Source organism: Eretmochelys imbricata, chromosome 3, assembly GCF_965152235.1.
Source record: "Eretmochelys imbricata isolate rEreImb1 chromosome 3, rEreImb1.hap1, whole genome shotgun sequence".
Classification (NCBI taxonomy): domain Eukaryota; kingdom Metazoa; phylum Chordata; order Testudines; family Cheloniidae; genus Eretmochelys; species Eretmochelys imbricata.
In genome coordinates this window covers 168,850,832-168,871,995 of record NC_135574.1, presented here as the reverse complement: position 1 = coordinate 168,871,995, position 21,164 = coordinate 168,850,832, and the positions used below count along the sequence as shown (strand labels likewise).

Genomic DNA, 21,164 nt, shown 5'->3' with positions numbered 1-21,164 from the left:
ATGTTTTCTAAATGGTTCTCCCCAGCAGTATTCCAGAGACACAGCTACTGTAACTTTTATTTTAACTAGTGGACAGCTCCTCTTTTGATGGATGGAATCAGTTAATAACTTTCCAGTTATGGATGTTCTGTATGTCACACCATATTCTACATTTCGGTGTCCAGGACATTACAGGTCATTTGCATGTTGGGTTTTTTCTTATTGTACCTTTCCACCTCCTCAAGGTGGATATAAAGCAATTGTGAGAAAAATCAAACTAGCTTTTTACACCACAAAACAGAAATAGCATGAGGGCATCAACAGATAAGTCCATTTGCTAAACTGCACTTGCTACCATTCATGCTTTGCTGAGGAAAATTGTGCATAGCACAAAGTTAAACTGCCTTCTTCTCAGTTAGAAATCCACATGACCTGGTGCTCATCTCAGCTGGTCCATGGCAAAGGACAAGCTGTTGATTGGTGTTTCTTATGTCCAGATCTGTCAGTAAGAAAGCTTTGCAAAAGATGACCTAGATGAAGAATTTCATGACAAGGATTCTGACCTCTCCCTTTATGAGGGTTCTGTGTGTTCTCTTTCATATCCGCTTCTGCTTCTACCACCAGCATCACAAAGCTGATCCCGAGAGCAGTAGCCTCATTGTGTTAGATGGACAGACACATTGTAGGAGACAGATCTGTGTCAGGACACAGAGGGTAGGCTTTATTGGTTACTGAAACTGGGCTCATAAATAAAATCAAATACTAAATACGCTAACATTGAATAGGAAAGTTTCCCACTTAAGGAAGGTCTCTGTAATATCTTATGATTATTACTGGATTGTATGATGACTGATTTGTATTATATAACCTGTAATATATTTATTTGTCCAATCTCAGACAGAAACCAAAGAATCTGTGATATTGTAAATGCTGTTCTATAGATCTATATATATATGCTGCTTACAAATGTAAATTTAGATATTAAAATATATTGCAAGAAAAACACTTGTTAAATGAAAATGTTAAATATATACACTTGAATACAGTTTTTCCTTAATTTGCATGATAGCTGATCTTTCGGGTTCTAAATTAAGGTCTTCAGTTTGTATATAAATGCCCTATTTTATAGGTTTTCATAATTGGAAACCTTCCTTCCTGTGAAAAATACTTTGAGGAAAAACCATATGCTCCACATCTTGAGCTTCTGGATAGGTTAAGGAGGTATAGACACTCCCCCAACTCTCCCAGTTCTTACTGGTAACACAATGCACTGGACTCATTTAGGACCTCTTCTTGAGTTCCTTGTGCACATAACACTCTCCACTGACATCACTGGGAGTTTTGTGTATGCAAGACTGAATGCTTAATGTATATACTGCTCCATAGAGAATTAAAAAAAGGAGTTAAGGTCAAGACTTTCAAGCATAAAATCCACAGGTTAGGCTCTTTAGTCTATATTCAGGCACCTAAGTAAATGGCCTGACTTTAAAAAGTCCAGGCACCCAGCAGCTCCCAATGACCTCAAGAGCAATATAATTTTCCAGGGCCTGATTTTCAGAAGTGATGAAAAGCACAACTTCAGCTGAAGTCATTGGGAGCTGCAGGTCCTCAGGATCTCTGAAAATCAATTCAAGTGGGTTTTACAATTCAATTTAACATTTTTTTAAAAAAAAAATCTGACCCGGAAAGCCATTGCATTAAAGAACACCCCACTTTATTATTTTAAATTAAATAATAAGGATAAAGATTTCAAACCTGAGTGACTGAAGTTAGGCCCGATTTCCAAAAGGTTTTTATGGTGTTGAAGCACCTACAGTTCACATTGGCTTCAGCAGGAGGTGGGCATGCCCAAAACGAATACAAATCAGATCACTTCGTTTTAAGGTACCTTCCTGGAGCCTAACTTCAGGCATCCAGGTTTGAAAACTGGCTTAAGGTTTTAAATTTTAACCATTTAAGTAACAGCTATTTTTTGTTAAAACATAGTTTACACAGCAAAGGAGGCTATTTTATCAATTACATTTATTTGACCAGACATGGAACATTTATTTGATAAAGCGTTCGAGTGAGGAAAATATAAACTGCTTCCTCAAAGCAAACAGTTCCTAAGTAACCTTAATACAATTTATAAGATTAACCTTCGTGCATTACACTACCCTGGACACCTGATAATACTGAACAAATAGTCCCTTCTCTGCGTGCGTACGGCTTAGCAAGTAACATAGGAAGGCTATATTAGGCTCCCCAGAAGAACTGCAATTGTTAAAGACAATTTACAAGGATGGAGTAAAGAAAGGCATTCCAGCAACACTCTACTGAATTTTTACTAGATTTTTTAAAAAAATCATTGCCCTTAACTGAGTCAATGTAAAATGAGGACAGATCACATGCTTATTTAAAAAATAAAGAGCATTAGGGATTAGTTAATTAAGAGATAAGGCTAGAGGAAGAGAAGATTCATGTGATAATGGTCCCCTACTGGGAGATGAATGCCTAGATAAAGCTATTTCTGGTAAATAAACAGTGAGGAAATGCAGAGCTCTTCATTTTCAGTTAAATCGGAACTAGTCATACTTGTAGCAATCTTTTACAAGATTTTACTTCACGTCTATTATGTTCAGTGACTGACTCATTTATATGAGGATCCCAAAGTACTTTATAAACATAAACAAATTAGGACTCAAAATGTACTCGAGGTAGGTATGCTCACAAACATAGGAATAGAACCCAGCTTTGTGCACTCCCAATCCTGTACTTAAACCACCAGACATGGCTCCCCAAAGTAGTCATAATCAATTTATCTTATGGATGTTAGCCCATTAGAATGTCAATGTACCATTAGTGACCAACTATTCTGACTGATGCTGCAGAAAAATCAGAGACTTTCAGAAAAGGCCAGCATTAGAATTAAATGCACTATGAAAAGTCGGCACAAAAGGACTATCTGGCAGGTCTGCAATAGATCATCTAATTAAAGCTTTGTACTCCCTCATGAGGCTATTGAATTTCAATGCATTGGAGAGAGAGAGAGAGAGAGAGAATGAGAATGTCAGACTGCCCCCTCCTCCCAAAACAGAATCAGTGACCATCAACTAGAAACAGAAATCAGGAGAAACCAGGCACACCTGAAACTCACTAAGAACAACTTTAACCAGCAGGATATATACACACACCACATTTTGCTTCAGTGGGACAGAAAGTGTCAAGTATGAGAGACATACTTCCCCAAATTGACTCATGGTAAGATCTCCCATTAAAAATCAGAGAAGAAAAATGAAGCATAATTCTAGAAGTAAGAGATCACAGAAATAGTTTCAGAATGTGACAACTTCCAATGAAATAGAAGTGAATAATCATGTTAAATGAACCATTATTTCTGTCAAACATATCCTAGATAAAGGGGTGTTAGGATCTAGCCCACTTGATATATTTATCTAGCCCCAAGACACCTTCGTATTCTGCAGAATGCGAAACTTCCATTAAAAAAAAAGAACTGAGTCTTGCTACTTGCAAAAGTAGCCTTTTGTACAGAAACTAATGTAGCTCGGTAGACAAAAAATGGTTCTAAGAGCAATGAAATGTCCCATTTATCCTAGTGGCACATTAAATTATCATTAGTCTCAGACTTAACAGCTAGAGATTATAAAACATGTAGTTGAACCATCCTGCATGTAAAATGTGAGTGCAGCTGCATGCTTAATTTGCTTTGCAATTACTCTAAAATTGTCCAAATAAACCAAGGACAGAGACAGTACTGGTGCTACAAATTCCCTGCATAATTTCTTTCCCCTTTCCATGAAGTTATGCCACTATAGGTTTAATTTGGGATCATTTGGTACTGATTTATATTGTCATCAGAAAATGAAATGTAACAAAAAGAGACCTTAAAATTTCACTCACCTCTCCTTAGGTCTGAACTTCTCATTTTAGTTAAGAAAAAATACTTAAATTTATTATAACTTTTGTACTATTCAAAAATATCTGTTGTCTTGAAGTTTGTATCAGCTGCAAAATGTGCTCTAAGCTTTCCACAGGAAGTCTAAGCCCAGAAATATAAATATTTAGGCTCCTATACCAAAATTGATAATATATGGATGGGCTGCTGCAGCCAGGCACTTGCTTAGTTGCAGGAGTAGAACCATAGTTTGGCAATTTTTTAGATACAACACACTTATCTTTAATTAAACTTAGGTTATTGAATCACACCTTTGATACCCCAAGTGGTAGGTAGGTATTTTACCTCTGAAATGGGTTGCGGCAGCTGTTTAGCAGTACAAGTGAAGATTAACATCCAGCTCAAGAAGACAGGAAGAATTTAGTAAAATCAAAATACCAGAGTAAGAATTTGGCAAGAACACTAAACGCTTATGCACAAAGTACTATGGGACTAGTGCTGGGTGAAATTTTTTAGCCTATTTTTTTCCCTCTGTTAGCAAAAAACGTAGATTTGACAAAACCAAAGTGTTTTGTGAAGTCATGTCAGTTTTGCCCAATTGTTTTGGCAAAACACACTCCCCGCAAATCTTTTGCTCTTTTCAAAATGAAACATTTCAAAGTGACTTTATTTTGAAATAATCATCAATTTAAAAAAATAAAATGTTAAAAGCTCAAAATCTAAACAGGTTTGTTTGACCAGAAATGAATTTTTCAATTTTTCAAACATTTAAAATAAATTATTTTCTTTGATTTTTCAGAACAATCAGCAAACAGAAAGATCAGTTATCTGCAGAATTTTACATGGGATCTCCAATGACTACAAGTAGTAATGGTTCATTTATATTTCATCCAATGAGACTTCCTTTTCATACCTGGGTACTAGGATACTAGGTCACTGTTTGACTAAAACAACATCTGTGCTGTTGTTCCTGGTATGTAGAAAAGTGTTGGGAGTGGGACTGAAGATTTGGTCCTCACCACATCAGACAGCTTGAAGGAAATGCACAGGTGAAGAGCCTTAGTGAGCGGAGATTGTTCCACTAAGTGGGCTGTAAATAAGCCAGCTGTTCGCCTTCTAGGAGGAGCCAATCCAAGGTAAGGAGGTTTATTAGTGTAGTTGTAGGGTCCTTCGTTTTTGGTATTTACCAATTTATTTAGTAAAATTCCTGGTCTTTTTTAAAACTCGTATTTAGTTTGTTTTTTGTTTTTTTACCAAATTTCACCCAAATTTTGGCTTTTTGAGGATCTGAGAATTTTTTGGAGACAGGCAGGGTGCCAGGTCCCAGCAGCCAAGATTACTTGACCACTGCAGTGTCAGGCCCGCAGGGATTGGAAAGCTGCACTCTAAGTACTGGACTCCTGCCGAACAGAGCCATCTCCTGATCCCAGCCATTCAGCGCAACCCCAGAGCACAGAGACTCATCTGCTTCCCCTGATGGACAGAGCATGTGCACAGGAAGCAGATGGGGCTGTGCTGAAGGTCTGGGCCCAGGAAGAGGCTCTTCTCTTTCAGGGGAGCTGGTACTTACAGGGTTTAGCCTCCCTTTCATCTCCTGATCCCAGTCATTTAGCACAGCCCTGTTCACCTCCTCTGTGCAGTAGGGGAGTCCGAAAAGCAGGAAGCAGGGTTCTGGCAGTAAAGACTGCCAAAATGATGCAGGGAGCAGGAGGCTCTCAACTGTGATATAGCTAGCACCCCACGCCCTTAGCCCCCATTAATACAGCTCCCCACCTCTGTTTTTGGTTTTTACCTATTTTCACAATTTTTTAAAATTTTTGAACACTGAAATTACCAGGAAATCAAAAAGAAAATAATCAAAAATGGAGGCCCACCAGTATTGTGTTTACAGACCTATTAGATCCTCCAAATCCATCTCCCTGCCAATGCTCGTTTGTAGAAAGGACCCTGGACTAACCAATGCAGAAGGTAGTATGGGAAGCCCTCTGAGGGACATACAAGAGCATGCATGAGTGGGGGGGGGGGGGGGAGGAGACACGGCAGCTCGGGGCGGGGCAGGGGAGTGCAGAAGAGAATTGCAGTGGAGCTAGCATGAGCAACTCTTCACCAACAGAAACCAGCAACAGAAAGCAGTGAAGTTAGTTAATGCAGACTTGTGGGGACCAACGGCATCAGCAGACAACTTGCACTATATGGTTGTTGCACCAAAGTAAGAGGCAGCTTCCCATGATAGGTTAGGGACAGTGCAAAGAAGTGCCATCTTGCCTGAAAAAGGTAGGGTCTGATCTGAAGGCCCTTGTGGGAAAATTTGAACCAGGTTTGGAGGGAAACTCTGTGCAAGCTCTCTGTACTACAAGCTTGGGGCTTCAGGAGAGTCTCACTCACTAAGTAGATGTGTTGTTGTAAACTTAAATAACTCTGACATTCATTCATTACAAATGTTATGCAACAGGTTATAACTCACATTTTTGAGCTGCACAACTGCTACCAGGTAATTAGCAGACATGAACAAGACGAAGAGACCCAGACCTCTGGACAGCTATGAATGAAGCACAAAGGACGGATAGACCTGAATTCTAAACAAAACAAAACAAAAAAAATTACGTATATAGTAGTTTGCAACAGAAAAGGCAACATCCTACCTCCTGGGGAAAGAAATAGCAGGCTTTGTTTGCCCCATTTGATTTACTTCCGAGTGAGTTTAAATTGTGTTTACTAATCAGCTCTTTAAAAAATGTATGTCTGCTAAATGATGATCAGACTTTTTGGTAGAGGTCAAGACAGGGTTAGTTAACTAAAGTAACTGACACTAATATTATAATCAGCTTAAATTTTTAGTCGGGGAATTGCAGGTGTTGCATATCCAGGTATTTTTCTTATCCTGTGATTAACACTACGGAGCAAAAAGGTAATCAAAGGTAACAATTCCAAAGTTCAGCAAAACTTTTTCTAAAAATAAATAAAAGATTATAAAAGTATTTAATGTCAACACCGAAAGCATTTATTTTGATACTTCCAACTTTTTTTCTCTCTTTTTTTTTTTTTTTTTTTACATATGATACATTCCAAATTTTACAAGTAGTCCACAGATATTAAAGTTATAGCCAATTTATTACAGGTATTTCCTCCCTGATACTGAAACCATGTTATATAAATATTTCTACAGTGAACATAAATACATGCAAAACAAATCAGAAAAGAAAACAGATTGTTAAGAATGACTAATCTTACAGAAAACAGGATAAATTGTTTACTTTGCTATATTTTGCAGCCATAATTCCATCAATCCATTCAACCCTCTGCATCTCAGAAAAATGAGAAAAATGCCTTCTATCAATATTTTGATTTACCCAGAAAATCTGTCAGTGTAATGAATTGTGGCAGATACCATTTTGTTATTTCTGGAATATATATACCCATGATAAAACTGATTTTTTTAATGCAATTTTAACTAAGTTCCCTAGACAGGAGGAATAAAGCAGAAGCAGCAAGCCTTTCAGTAAAAAGAATAGTGTTGCAGAAGAAGAAAATTCTTTTATGACATGCACAGCAAGAAGTTGATATATAACTAAGGAGAGGAAGGGTAGACTGACGGAACATTAATGCTGATTTTCTTCCTGCAGATTTTGCAGCTTTCTTATAAAAAAGTGAGGTGTATATATGAAGATTAAAGAGCCGTTACAGACAAGAATGTCGTATCTAATACCAGCCTTAAGAAATAGGAGTTGATAATTGTTCAGTTTCTCTATTTTGTATTGTCTACATCTTAACTCAAGACTATTTCTGAGCCTATGGAGAATTGTCCTGTACACTGTGACATATACAGAATTATTCTGAAACATTAAATCTGTAAAAATACAAACAACCCAATCAAACCTATTGTAAATAAAGACAGCAGCCACTGAAAGGATTGCTTGTCTGGGCTGAAGAGGAAATCAAAAGCAAGCCTCAGTAAAAGAATCACTTTGATTATTAAAACTCAGGACTATGTAAATAAATTGTTTTAATAGTTTACCAAAAACTTGGAAGGCATTAAGATTATGGATTTTTTTATCAGAAAGCATGTCATTTGGAGATTTCTTGGGGGTCTAACATTGCATTTACTACATACAACTATTCCATCAGGCACCTACATACCAAGTGCAAAATCTGTGCAGATATAGAATATATTTATAAAATATACTATAGACAAACATCTTTACAGAGCTTTAGTCAAGTGTCTACTATGTTAGAAAGTAAATGTACTTGATGGTACAACTAAAAGGAAATGAACAGGAGTAAACAAATGCTCTGTGACTGATGTCCTTCATATGCAGAGGAAAATGGTTCATTTTTGTCTGAGAGTTTCTATTTGAAGACCTGAAATTAGTAAACTGCAATAAGATGTAGGTGGGATTTGCTCCTTTAAAGATGGAAGTCAAAAATGAAGAAAAATGTAACTTTTTTTAATATATCGCCAATTGCCTTAAGATATGTTCTAAAACACGTCAACCCTTTAAATTTGGGAAAACAATCACATCATGAAAAATGAAAGGGTTTCCCTACTATATTCAAATTGCAAACCACACAATAGGTGTAAGGAGTGCAATGCTTCAGAAATAGCTTTAAATTAAATTGTTTTACTTATAAGCTAGTGTTAGTTCTTTTAGTAAAAAGAAAATCAACTGGAAAGCAAAAAAATCTGCAAGAATACAAATTAAAAAATAAATTTTAAATACACCGAGTTTAAGAGTTATCCACTGATGCAGACAGATACATCCATTTGCTACATTATTTTCATCCTTACTTTATTCCATTGCATGTACACAGTTTAAGTATTAAAATGCAGAATAATAAATAAAGTAAACCGGCTCAGATTACTAGCAAAGGGCAAAACACAATCAATAATTGTGCTTAATCTAGTCTCCATTTCAGCAGTTTTTTTCCCTCTTGCAGTTCATTAGAAAAATCAGAGTCAGATTTCCAAGAAGAGTCATTCTTTTGTCCCAGAAACTTAAGTTCATTTGCCCAGGTTCTATACCCCAAGAGGTTTCATGTGAAGGAAGCACAGTGCAAATAATACTACTAGTAAAACCTGCTTACATAGAAAAAAGTTTACATGGTTATTGTAACCAGGATCTTTACAAAATAAATTGGAAAACAAAGGTTAAATAGAAGGACTGGAATTGTGTCTTTATTTTCCTCAAAAATTTTTTCCTAATCCCTCTTTTATTTGAAAAATTTACTGGGTTACAAAAATCATCATAAATAAAGTTCCAGTCTTCAGATGATAACCAATTATAAATGCTGCCAATCAATGCCAACTAGTGTTTGATTTGCTTCTTGTGCGTGTCCAATTTCTTCTGTGATACTGTGCTGTTGCCAGAGTTTTTGAATCTTTTTAAACCGTTCTTTGCACAGGTGTAAGGGATTCCCACGCCTGAAAAAAAATACATTTATCAGGAAACTAACAACTGTGAAGTCTTATAGAGCACTTATGTACTCACAAATAATACACAAAACACTTACATAATCTTTTAATGTTACTGTATATATAATATTTTGTTGCAAAAATTGCATTGAGAGTTGATGCCAAAGTAACTTGATCCTGTAGTATTTCATTTGACCCTCTACAGACAAAATTTTCATCTTGCGTAATGAGCATCATTAAAAATGACAGCCCTTTACATTTGTGTAGATACATGTCATCTCTTCAAGATGAGGAGAGATACTAACTTAGTTTGGGGCCATATGCTCCCCCACAGTAGGAGGCATATTGGAGAAAAAATAATCTATAAAGGCAGAAGAAGTTAAGGAGAAGTTAAGGAGAGACAACCATGGCATGCTTCTCAACCCCACTATATTTGGACTATCTGGTTATAGGTGAGGTACATATTATGGCAAACTTTGAGAAAACTGCTTAGGTGAGGCATGTTCCCCTCTGAAGCCAGTGGAAATAGAGGATCAAATTGTCAGGTGCCACTATATGGTCAAATAACACCAGTGGTATAGCACAAGCTTAATTTATCCGACCCAGGCAAGAATGACCTTGCAGGACTGTACTAGACAATGCATGGGCCAATACACTATTCAACTCATCTCCTGCCAGCATTGTGGACAAAAGGTGACACTGATACAGAATTGGGGAGGGTCGGGGAGGGGAACGACCCACCCTCACGACACACAAAACTTGGCCTGTTCTAGTTCCCTGTGACTGTTAAATGCTGGCATAAGTTACAAGCAGCTCCTGGGCTGGGGGAACAGCAAGTACAAAGCAGCACCAGGATTCGGGCAATATAGAAGTGAGCTTTAAACAATTTTTGTATGCCACCACCAGCTTACACTTTATGATTCTAACCATTTGGAAGGATCTGGTTCCATTGCCTATAAAGCCAGTAAGAGTAAATGCTACTGAAGTCTAAGCTACCTCCTCCCCCTAAGATTAAAGACTTCAGCACAGAAACCAGCATGCAGACCTACATAAAGTCAACTTGCAACAGGAGATTTTCATCTGATATAGACATATATACATAATTAACTATATTTAATAAACAAATTATGCATAAAAAGTAGGATATATATTTGTCAGTTGTATTGTCTATGGAACCTCAGAGATGCGGAGACATTATTCAAGATTTTACCCTTCAGGAAACCTCTTTATACCAGGTAAATTATTTCTCATCAGGTGTTTCTAACAAAGTAAATATTTTTTTAAAGGTTTGTTTTAGACATTACTGCAGCACACAACTACATTATTGCCCAACTTTAGCAGCTTAGTTATAAATTATTTAATACATAACTAAGCTTATTATATGAACCAACTGCTTTTGAGAGTAAAAAAAGTGTTTCAATGAATATTTTAAAACATTCTTTAGAAAATGTACCTGAGTCCCTGGTCTGTTTCTCCATAGTCATCAAGATAGGGAGGAGCATAAAAGCAGCCCTTTGTTTTTCCAGCTAAAAATAGCACTTGACATTCTCGTACTCTGCACAGAGAGACACATAGGACATTTTAGTCATGAACTTTGTGATGTGACCACATTTCTGGTATTTTCACAAACGTTAGCTTCTTGCAACTCACACATGTATCTGTGATTCTATATAATCTCCACATACCGTGGAATTAAAATGTAAGTACCATTCAAAAATATTTGTAATCCCTCCCATGCCATGTGTATAGTATATACGTAATAAAATAGTACAAACAAAATGTTGTTCCACATTTTATCTGTTACAGCATAAATATCAGCATGCCTGAACTAATCTGTTTAGAAGCTACTTAACACTGCAAAATAAATAAATAAATAAAATAAATAAAAAATTGGCTTCTCATTAACAAATGTTTATGAAAAACCTGAAACAAGTTGTGTGGTCTAATCCTTCACTGCACATGTATTGTTGTGTCAGCAGATGGGAGAATTATTATAATCTGATGCCACAGTTTTATTCCTGTGAAATTAATTAAGAGCTAAGTTTTACACCAAAGTTATTTTCATGATTTCTGAAAAAATAGAACGTTTACCATGATCATTTCATTTATTTCCACTGAACTGTTACACAATACATGGAACACATCCTTTTTCTGCTCAGCTTTGAACCTTGTAAGAGATCTTATTCCCTCAAAGATAAAAGCTCCTAAAAATTCTGAAGTGCAATGAGGATAAAAAAACCTCTATTTTTTGTGCAACTATTAATTAACTTATTTTTTATGAACATAATTGTCTTTACATACAATACAACAGTCACATTTATGGAAATATTCACTTCATGCTCATGTACAACATGTACCCTACTAATAAAATTTAGATACAATGAAGTCCTTACCTGAGAAATATACCCACTCCAGAACCACATGTATATGTATGTGCAGTACAGGCTCCAACATCTTCCCCTTCTAACTCTGTTTGACAACAGTAACTCTGAGAACATAGCATGGTCCCACATACAAGGCACAATGTTGGTGCTCTGCTTTTATCACCACCTGATTTTGGACACCTTTGCATAAGCAAACAAAAAAAATCCATACAGGTAGGTGAATACAGTTAAATCTTTACTATGGAGTTATAGCTCAGTACTTTAAATGGTAATCAATAGATTCAGATTTATTCTGGAAACTTCCCCAGTTAAATGAAGTTACAGATTCTAATACCTCCCCCCACCCAAACCTTTTAGTTTATGTTTCATTTAAATAAGTAATGAAGATAAGGCACATTAGTGGAAAAGATGGCAGTGAACATATGCCATTTACTTTATGATTTTCTAAACAATCTTTTCAAGGCTCTCATGCTAGAAGATTTTTCCGTTCATCAAAAGCAACAAGTGGCTTTTAACGCTCACCATCATAACTGCATAAAAAACTTACGAGAAATTAGATGCTTGATTAATGAGGCAGCTGTAATCATCTGGAAGGTCTATTAATTTGTTAGATTCTCTTGCATAGCTAAAATGAAACAAACAATCAAATGTTTAACAAACAGTGGACACAATCATTGCAAACTCATATTTTCCCAAGTGTTACCTCAGTAACAATCTTATGTAAGTCACTCAATTTTGTCTTCCATATCTTACACCAGTCTCTGTATCTATGACAATACATTAAAATGGCATATAGGGGTAAGAAATTTGATATAAAAATTACTGTGAACACACATTTCTTTAAATATTACACTGATTTTATATTAAATCATAGAACAATTTATATGATTACCTAATAAGTATTGGTGGAGGCATGCTGGAACCACATTCATCCCAGTGCTATGTTAAAGGACACTAATGAACTTCTAGGGTGCATCAACAGGGTTTACACAGACCAATTAATGCACAAGTCAGTGCACTTTAGATATCACACCCTTCTTGAGTGTATTACCTCACCACATAAATAAGCCCTTACTTGATACTGTTCCATTTGCTGTTTCATAGCACTACTCACAAGCCTTAGTTTTCTTCCTCTCTGCCCATGTGAATAGTTAAACAGCAGCACATTTTCAGCTTGATGTGATAAGCCTCATAAACTGATATACCAAATAGGACTCCAACATCCCATAACTGAAACACACTAGATTTGGTTTGCATGGAGTCATATTTTTATTATTTTTCCTGTATGGCTCAAGAAAAGTCCAAGAATTATATATTCTTTCATTTGCATACTTTAGACAGTGTTTCAACCTGATACACGATAGGATTATATGAACATTTCTCCTGCTAAAGGATCAGAATATTGTAAGCAAGTCTCTGATACAACTAATAGTGTTTTGAAAACAGCCACTCTCTAATCCAAGAGATTTCTGCTACAAGGAGTAAATTTGTGTTTCTTTTTTTCATTACACAAACACTAACACTGAATATTTATGTAATTGGGAAATCATGAGTATTAATGTCAAGACCTTCATATTTTCCCTTCAGATTCTACACCAGTGGTCTCAACCTGCGGCCCACTAGCGGCCTGATCAGCGAAGAGCTGTGGCCCACGTGACATCCTCAGGGCCATACAGGTACAGTAAAAGCTTTGTTATCTGGCATGTGAGGGCCTGGGGGGTGCCACTAAGTCAAAAATTCCAGTTAACTAAGCATTATATTTACCAACGGGGTGGGGGGGTGGGGTCTGGGTGTGGGATGGGGCTCAGGGGATGGGGCACGGGATGGGGTGCAGGGTACAGGCTTTGGGAGGGGTTTTGGGGTGCCGGATCCAGGCGGTGCTCAGCTTGGGCGGCTCCCCACAAGCAGTGACATGTCCCTGCTGCTCCTAGGTGGAAGCGTGGCCAGGCAGCTCTGTGCGCTGCCTCCACCCGCAGGTGCCACCTTGGCAGTTCCCATTGGCTGCGGTTCCTGGCCAATGGGAGCTGCGGAGCCAGTGCTTGGTGCGGGGGCAGCGCACAGAGCCCGCATAGCTGTTCCTCCACCTAGGAGTAGCAGGGACATGTCACCGCTTCCGGGGAGCCACATGGAGCCAGGCGGGGAGTCTGTTTGCCCTGCACCAACCAGACTTTTAATGGATATCAGAAATGCCGGTTTCTACAGCTTTCCAGTTGGTAAAGTGCCAGATAACACAGCTTCTACTGTAGTATATATATTGTGCGGATGCGGCCCACAGAGAGCTGCACATGCAGCCCGCAAAGGTAAACAGATTGAGAACCACTGTTCTACACAAGGTAAGTTTTAATAATGTCTTTCAAACTGATATGCTCGAGCTCAACCAGTAGTTATGGGCTTGATGCAGAAACTTCTGAATGAAATTCTATGGCCTGAGTGTTATGCAGGAGGTTAAATGAGATATCCAGAACAGATCGTTATAAGCTTCACAGAATCTCTGAATTTAAACAGTATTTCACTCTCCTTACAGATAATTAAATATATCTCGGTTCTTCCTCTAGCTATGCTTTTCAATTGCATTTTGAAGCTGTATTTTTGTAAGTTACTTTATTGACAGACCAAGTACAGGAAAAATTGTTACATTTAGTTACAGAGGGGGAAAAAAAACAACAACAAAAAAACCCAAAACTTTTCTCCCCCATCCTAAAATCCCTCCATACTCACCTTATGGCTTGTCTTTTGCCTTCCAGGTACCTTTTTACTTCATTGTTACTACACCAACTTCAAGAGAAAAAAAGATGCCATTTAGTCTTCATTAAACAATATTATAGAGGAACAACTACTAACAAGTAAAAAATATAGATCTATTTAATATACTTTCCATCCCAAAAGACTTCTTCCAAAAACTTCTGTATTTTACAGGTAATTTTTAAAATACATTCATCTTTCATTTCCAAATATATGCATTACTGGGAAAATATTTACATTAAATTTCTGGGGCAGCATACTTTATGTTAGAATTAAAGAATAAAGTTTCATACCTTTCTACTAATGTGTTCATAATTTTGCTATTTTCTTGAAAAAGGCAAATGAGGTTGTTTGGCAAGGAAAGATAGCTACATAAATGTTCAAACTGGCTTGCCCCAGTTACTGTAAATGCAGAAAAAGACAGACAATAAATAGTTGCATTTGGAAGATATCACCAACAGCAAATAAAACACAACCCTAATTGGGGATTATAACTAAGCCTATAATTTTGTCATGGATAATTTTAGTAAAAAAGTCTTGGACAGGTCACAGGCAATAAACAAAAATTCATGGAAGCCATGACCTGTCCCTGACTTTTACTAAAAACATCCCTGAAAAAAGGGAGAGGGAGGAGGGTCCAGCACCATGCCCCACTGCATGCAGCAGCAGGGAGCTGCAGCCCTCCACCCCTGCCCAGTGGCTGGGAGATGCTCAAAGATGCTCCGGAGGGATCCCCCACCCCCGGGGAGGGGGTGGTTGGGGATCTCCGGGGGATCCCCCACCACCCTGCAGGGTTGGGAGCTGGGGGGCGGAGGGAGAATCCCCCACTGGTGGTGGCAGCTGGGGAACTCCGGGGCCCCAGTGTCGCAGTGGTCTCTGGAAGTCACAGATTCTCTGACTTCCGCAACCTCCATGACATACTTATAGCCTTAATTATAATGTAAAAGGGTGACTTTTCCCCCCACACACTCCACGTTAAGATGTGTTGTGAATTTAAGGCTGGTCAGAGGTGCCAGATTGAAAGTCCTGGAGTCTGAAGTTCTCTGTTTGTTCACAAAACAGATATAGCACAAGCAATGGCAGTGCAAATAAGGTTGCCAGTTAGTGCCAGTTATGGCTCATGAAATGAGCTCCCTGTTAAGATGTGGTCCAGACTGTGAAAAAACTGGAAAGCCCAGCTATGTAAAACAGAAGTTCAGGGAAGAAGGGAGTGTTTTTCACTCAAAGTCTTGCATACAGTCCAATAAAAGTATCCTTTACTCGTTTCAACATTTTGTTGAGGGGCCATAACTCAAGGAAATGTTACACAGCAAGAGCTAGTCTTGATAATAGCCTATATGAGAAAAAATACTGACTTTAATTTTAATTCAGAACTAAAATATCAAATAATTCAATTTTAAATATGGGGAACCGAGAGTAGTATGTGTTCATATGTGCCTTTTCTTTTTGATTATGACTAACACCTCCAGACTTGTATCTAAATCCTATCTGAACCATAGCTGGAACTCAGCTACGGTTGTTGCTATCACAAATTCAACTGTAGTGTAAATACAGTGTAACACTCTCACTTTTGAAGATTAATTCAAAATTAAGGGCCTGCTGCTAATCTCACTGAAGTCAAAGGGAGCAGGAGCAGGTCTCGTACGAGAAGAATGCTCAAGGTAATAAAGATGAGATTTCAAACAAGCAATGAGCCTTTACTTCCTTTTAACCGCTAGAATATCAATTTCGTGTCCTATATTATTTTGAAACACAAAGATACAACAGTGCAAAATCGTTTGGTTTTTGCCTATTTTTAATTAAAAAGTGACTTTTCAAAAACTAAAAAAACCTTTTCTGTTGCTTTGCAGTTTTGTGCAGATACAGTCCTGAATCAGTAATAAGTCAGCATTATTAATTAGCATTAATTATACTTTTATAATATTAATTAATAAGTATTAATTTCACCTACTACAGAAAGGACAGTTTAATGTGGTTTATTTTCATTAGCATTTAAATCATTTTTTTCCATGCCATTTACAAAGCTGTCCCTGTACATCTAGCAATAAATGGACATTACCTTGAATTTCTGATGGTGCTGGGACTCCATTTAAATAATGGAAAAACAAAGCAGAGCATCTCAGGAAAGGCATAATTCCAGCTTTTATACTCCTGCACAGATGCCAGCCTGAGGACATTTCTTTCAAGGCACTTAAAACAGAATGAATAAAATTAGTGAGAGAGAGAGAGAGAGAGAGAGAGAGTGAGTGAGTGTGTGTGTGTGTGTGTATGTAAGTAAAAAATAGAGCTAATACAAAGCTGCTGAGCTAAACAACAATATGTTTAATAAAAGTTAGGCCATACTTCATATTGAGCAGTTTTTGATTTTGGCTAACACAAATGTCAGGTAAAGAGTGTTTACTTTGAAGCTAACACTAATGGGAAGATAAATATTTTTTATGAATCTCTAAATTTCAATAGATAACACAATAAGGAATCAAAAGTTTGGGAGAGGCTGAGCGGCTAAGAAGTAAATAAGTTTTTTTAATAAACAATGGGGGAGGGAAAAAATGGGGGAGGGATAGCTCAGTGGGGGGGAGGGATAGCTCAGTGGTTTGAGCATTGGCCTGCTAAACCCAGGGTTGTGAGTTCAATCCTTGAGGGGGCCATTTAGGGATCTGGGGCAAAAATTGCGGATTGGTCCAGCTTCAAGCAGGGGGTTAGACTAGATGACCTCCTGAGGTCCCTTCCAACCCTAACCTTCTATGATTCTATGATTTTAAGTTCTTGGAACTCATCTGCAACCTATCAAGATTTATTTATGTATGCCAAATGGCTAATCAAAATTATTCTATTCTATAGTCCAATATTACTGAACTCTAAAGAGGTAAATTACAGAAATTTTCTGATTTGTCATGTGACTTTTTTCAGTTAATCACGAACCAGGATTAACTGTTAGCACACAAGGAGTAAGAACTTTTTAATTTAAAATATGATTCTCCTAACAGCATCAATACATCAAATTCAGCCTTTATATGGTGTTACAGATTCCCTGCTGGTCCCACCACCAAACAATGGTTGTGTAAACTAGAGACTATAATTTTACCTTCCTGTATGCTGGCAAAGAAATTTATACAAAGTAAGCACTGCTACTTCTTCTTCACCATTAGGGTTTTCTTGGTCCATGCCATTTTCTTCTGAAGATCAAAGAAAAAATAAATCAGGTACAATTCTAAACCTAGAAATCACTTAATTATTTTTAATGGACAAATCTTTTTTAGAAATAGTTGAGAGAGGAGGTGAAGCTCTGAATACTACAGATGTTTATAAATGAAGCATTAAAGACCTGGCTATATTATCATCGGTATCAAACATTTAAAATAATGACAAACCAAATGTTGACAAGAAGGCCAAGAACAAACAAGAGAAATACCCCATTAGAAAACAAGGAAAAGATTGTTTTGTCTCCTCCCAGGGATCAGGAATGGCTGCCAATGTCACACAGAACAGATCTTTTTTGCACAATATACCATATCCAGACCCTCTTGTTACATGAGTACTAAAAGCAGGATGCATTAATTCCTTTCTTTAGTAAGCACAGATTATTTTCTTTGGGAAACAAAAGTTTAAACCCAGCCTGCGCCGTAATCTTTTGCCAGCACAGTTATGCTGATGGGGGTGTATAATTTGTGACTGATAGAGTATGCTTTTAATTAGCACTAAGGGTTCTTTGCTTGTATGAAATAGCAACATAGCTATACTTTCAAGTGTAGACCCGGCCTTAGTGTTTATTAAAAGAAAAATTTATAGTGAAACAAAAACGGAGGCATTACCTGTTGATGAAGTAAGTAAAATTTGCACTATGTGTGCCATTGTGACAAGATGGAAGATGTGAAGATCTCCAGTGCCAAGACTAACCCCTGAAAAATCCTGACAGTATATGGCAGGAAAAGAGAGCACCAAGCTTACCTGTAATAGAAAAAAATAGAAAGTATAAGAGAATGAATGTCTTCCCCTTCTCTGCCACAGCCTCAAGAATAAGTAAGTTTTTTCTTGATGTCATCCTTTGTGCTGCAGGACACTCGATGGGACTAATTTTAAAGCCAGTTATCCCATTCCTTTATGTGTCATAGGGATAACTGTCAAATAATGCAGGGTTCCCTGCCCTTTTTCCCAAGTCAGAGAATAAACTGTAATATAGCAAAAAATATTAAGTTTAAACATCTGTGAGAAGGAATCGTAACTTGCCATACATTTTCCTCGAAACTCTTGTGGTTATGCAGAAAATATATAACTGCAGCTTTGATATATAAAAGATGCTTAAGGGTACATCTACACTGCAAAAAGCCCAGCAGTGCAAGTCTCAGAGCCTGGGTCAACTGACTCAGGCTTAGAGTACAGGGCTAAAAGTAGCAGTGTAGATGTTCCTGCTTGGGCTGGAGCCTGGACTCAAACCCGGTGAGGATCTCAGAGCTGGATTCCAGCCTGAGCAGGAATGTCTACGCTGCAATTTTTAGCCCCATAGAATCATGGGGCTCACATGCTCTCATTTGACCCAGGTTTTGAGACTCACTGCCCCATGTTTTTTTGCAGTGTAGATGTAATCTATAGGACCAAAGGTGTAGGTGTATTCATTATGAAAAACTTACCAATAAATGAAACATGTCAATATCAAGTATGCATGGAAGATTTCCATTTTTTTCATTAGGCACCAGTGCTGAATATATAAAAAACAAAAAATGTATTAATTACACAACAAAGAGAATTGGCACTGATTTTTGCTACAGAATAGACTATAGCAATCTTAATTGTGTGTTAAATGTTTTAAGTGTCTACTCACAAGTTCTTTCCGTTTTTGGCTAGGAATAAATTAATTCAAGAACTTATGCACATTGCTGGAGCAGGTTCTATTCTAGTTTCCAAACTTTATATTTCACCAAAATGAGATAAGAACAAAATAATTTGTATAAAACTGTATAGTACATTCTGTTCTGATTTTTCTTTTGGTTACAACTGGGACTGCAATAGAAAAAGTGGTGGTACTCTCCCAAGCTCTGCCCATGCGAGTCACCAAAATGAGACACTGCTCACTGTAGATTATGCAGACATTTAAAATATGATATTATGCAGTTCTCTGAACTCTGCTGGGCTACTTGAGCCTGGTTCCCCTCTCTGGGCTTCAATATGTCCATAATCTCTGCAGTGCTCTTTGGGGTTGGCTCCTTCTTAATGAGGGAAAAATAAATAAGTGGTGTTATCTCCACTTATGGCACCAAAAATGAGACCTTACTCACAGAAATTGTGTAGATCTGTGAATCTTCTCTCCTATTTTATAAGACAAATTAATTACCATGCTAAAATTTAAATCAACTCAGAAGCCCAGTGATGACAACACCTCACTGAGATGAATGGGGAAAGTGACACCTCTCAGAGCTATTGTTCCAGCTGAGATCACATTTTTGAGATTTTTTTTTTTTTGAGTGAGTCTGTAGCAAAGACAAAGCTTTGATTTTGGAAAATAGGATAGCAGTTGATATGTACATGGCTGAGAGTCAGCTTAATATGAGCCTTGGTTTAAACCCCTGCTTTGATTTGGCACTAGTGCTTCCCATAGTTTTAAATTTTACTTTAAATAAATGTAACCAGTGGAATAATAATGCAACTAACAAAACAGTACGTTTGTTTTTTTTTTAGTGTACCATGTGCAAATGTAAGCTTAGAATAGCAAGCATACAGTAAACATAAATCAAGCACTCCACGCAATAATAGATCACCCATTTTGCATGGAGAGTACCTCCATTTAAAACCAAAACAAAAAACCAACCTCCTTGAAGATACAACCATCTACTATTTAAAGCAACATCCAAAGAACAATATCACAAAGCATTCCCTCTGAACATCGTTACCCCAGATAGAAAAATCCAGATGAAGAGCATAATAAAAATCTTAGTCACAAACTGTACAGTAATGTAAGCCACCACACCTGAGAATATTTTTATGTTGACAACTGCAAATACTCCAAGTGAAGAGGTGATTTACTGTTTACAGAGCACTTAATCTTCCCTTAATAACTGAAGAATGCTTAGGCAAATTTAAACAGCTATTGTTATTTGAGAACAATTTACTACTGTGATGATTCCAATACCTTCAGATTACAAGTGCTAGTGTTTTGGTAAATTCAACAAACTCATATAAACACCTATGATAATTTTTTCCCCCCAGTTTCTATCAGAGATTTAGTACTGCAAGTGTTCACTGTTGGCTTTAGTACTGCAGATGTCAGCAACTGATCCACTTCTACTGATTCTATTAACAGTTTCAGAGTATATATGAATCTCAACATTGTCTGAAAACAGCACTTTTTGTATAGTGCAGCCCCTACAAGCCATCCCATCTAATAACCTTGTGTTAAAGTAATTGTTGCTTTACTGATGATTATTATTACTGTCACTTATCTCATCTTACAAGGACTTAAGTAACTTGAAGAAAAAAAAAGGTAAGCTAAACTAATACAGCTTTAAATTTTACATTGGGGTTCTATTGACATTGACATTACTTAATTTTTGACAGTGTTGTTCTTTTCATCAAGAAATATACTGTTCATAGCATACATGTATTTATACAAAGATATAGATATTGGCTTGATTTTCAAAGGTGCTGAGCAGCACAATCTCTAATAATCAGGCTAACATATCTTATTTATTATATTCTATTTCAGATGACTTAGATCTCAAGTGTTGGGATGTCTAAGACTGCTCATCTATTTCCACAAACA

General features: G+C 37.2%; 1 protein-coding gene across 5 annotated transcripts in view; it reads right to left on the bottom strand.

Moving 5' to 3' along the window:
• UBR2 (ubiquitin protein ligase E3 component n-recognin 2) overlaps positions 1-21,164 on the bottom strand; it is a 124,526-nt gene that overhangs the window by 13,706 nt on the left and 89,656 nt on the right. For 4 of the 5 annotated variants that reach the window (XM_077813828.1, XM_077813827.1, XM_077813826.1 and 1 more), the window contains 10 exons: positions 19,039-19,106; positions 18,223-18,358; positions 17,496-17,586; positions 16,470-16,600; positions 14,704-14,812; positions 14,387-14,443; positions 12,216-12,293; positions 11,678-11,848; positions 10,738-10,839; positions 6,339-9,293 (listed from right to left, as the gene is read on the bottom strand). In XM_077813828.1, coding sequence (XP_077669954.1) covers positions 9,152-9,293; positions 10,738-10,839; positions 11,678-11,848; positions 12,216-12,293; positions 14,387-14,443; positions 14,704-14,812; positions 16,470-16,600; positions 17,496-17,586; positions 18,223-18,358; positions 19,039-19,106 — 1,085 coding nt within the window. In that variant the 3' untranslated portion in view covers positions 6,339-9,151. Of the gene's footprint in view, positions 1-6,338; positions 9,294-10,737; positions 10,840-11,677; positions 11,849-12,215; positions 12,294-14,386; positions 14,444-14,703; positions 14,813-16,469; positions 16,601-17,495; positions 17,587-18,222; positions 18,359-19,038; positions 19,107-21,164 lie in introns of those variants that run through there. The other variant, XM_077813830.1, reaches the window with a different exon arrangement.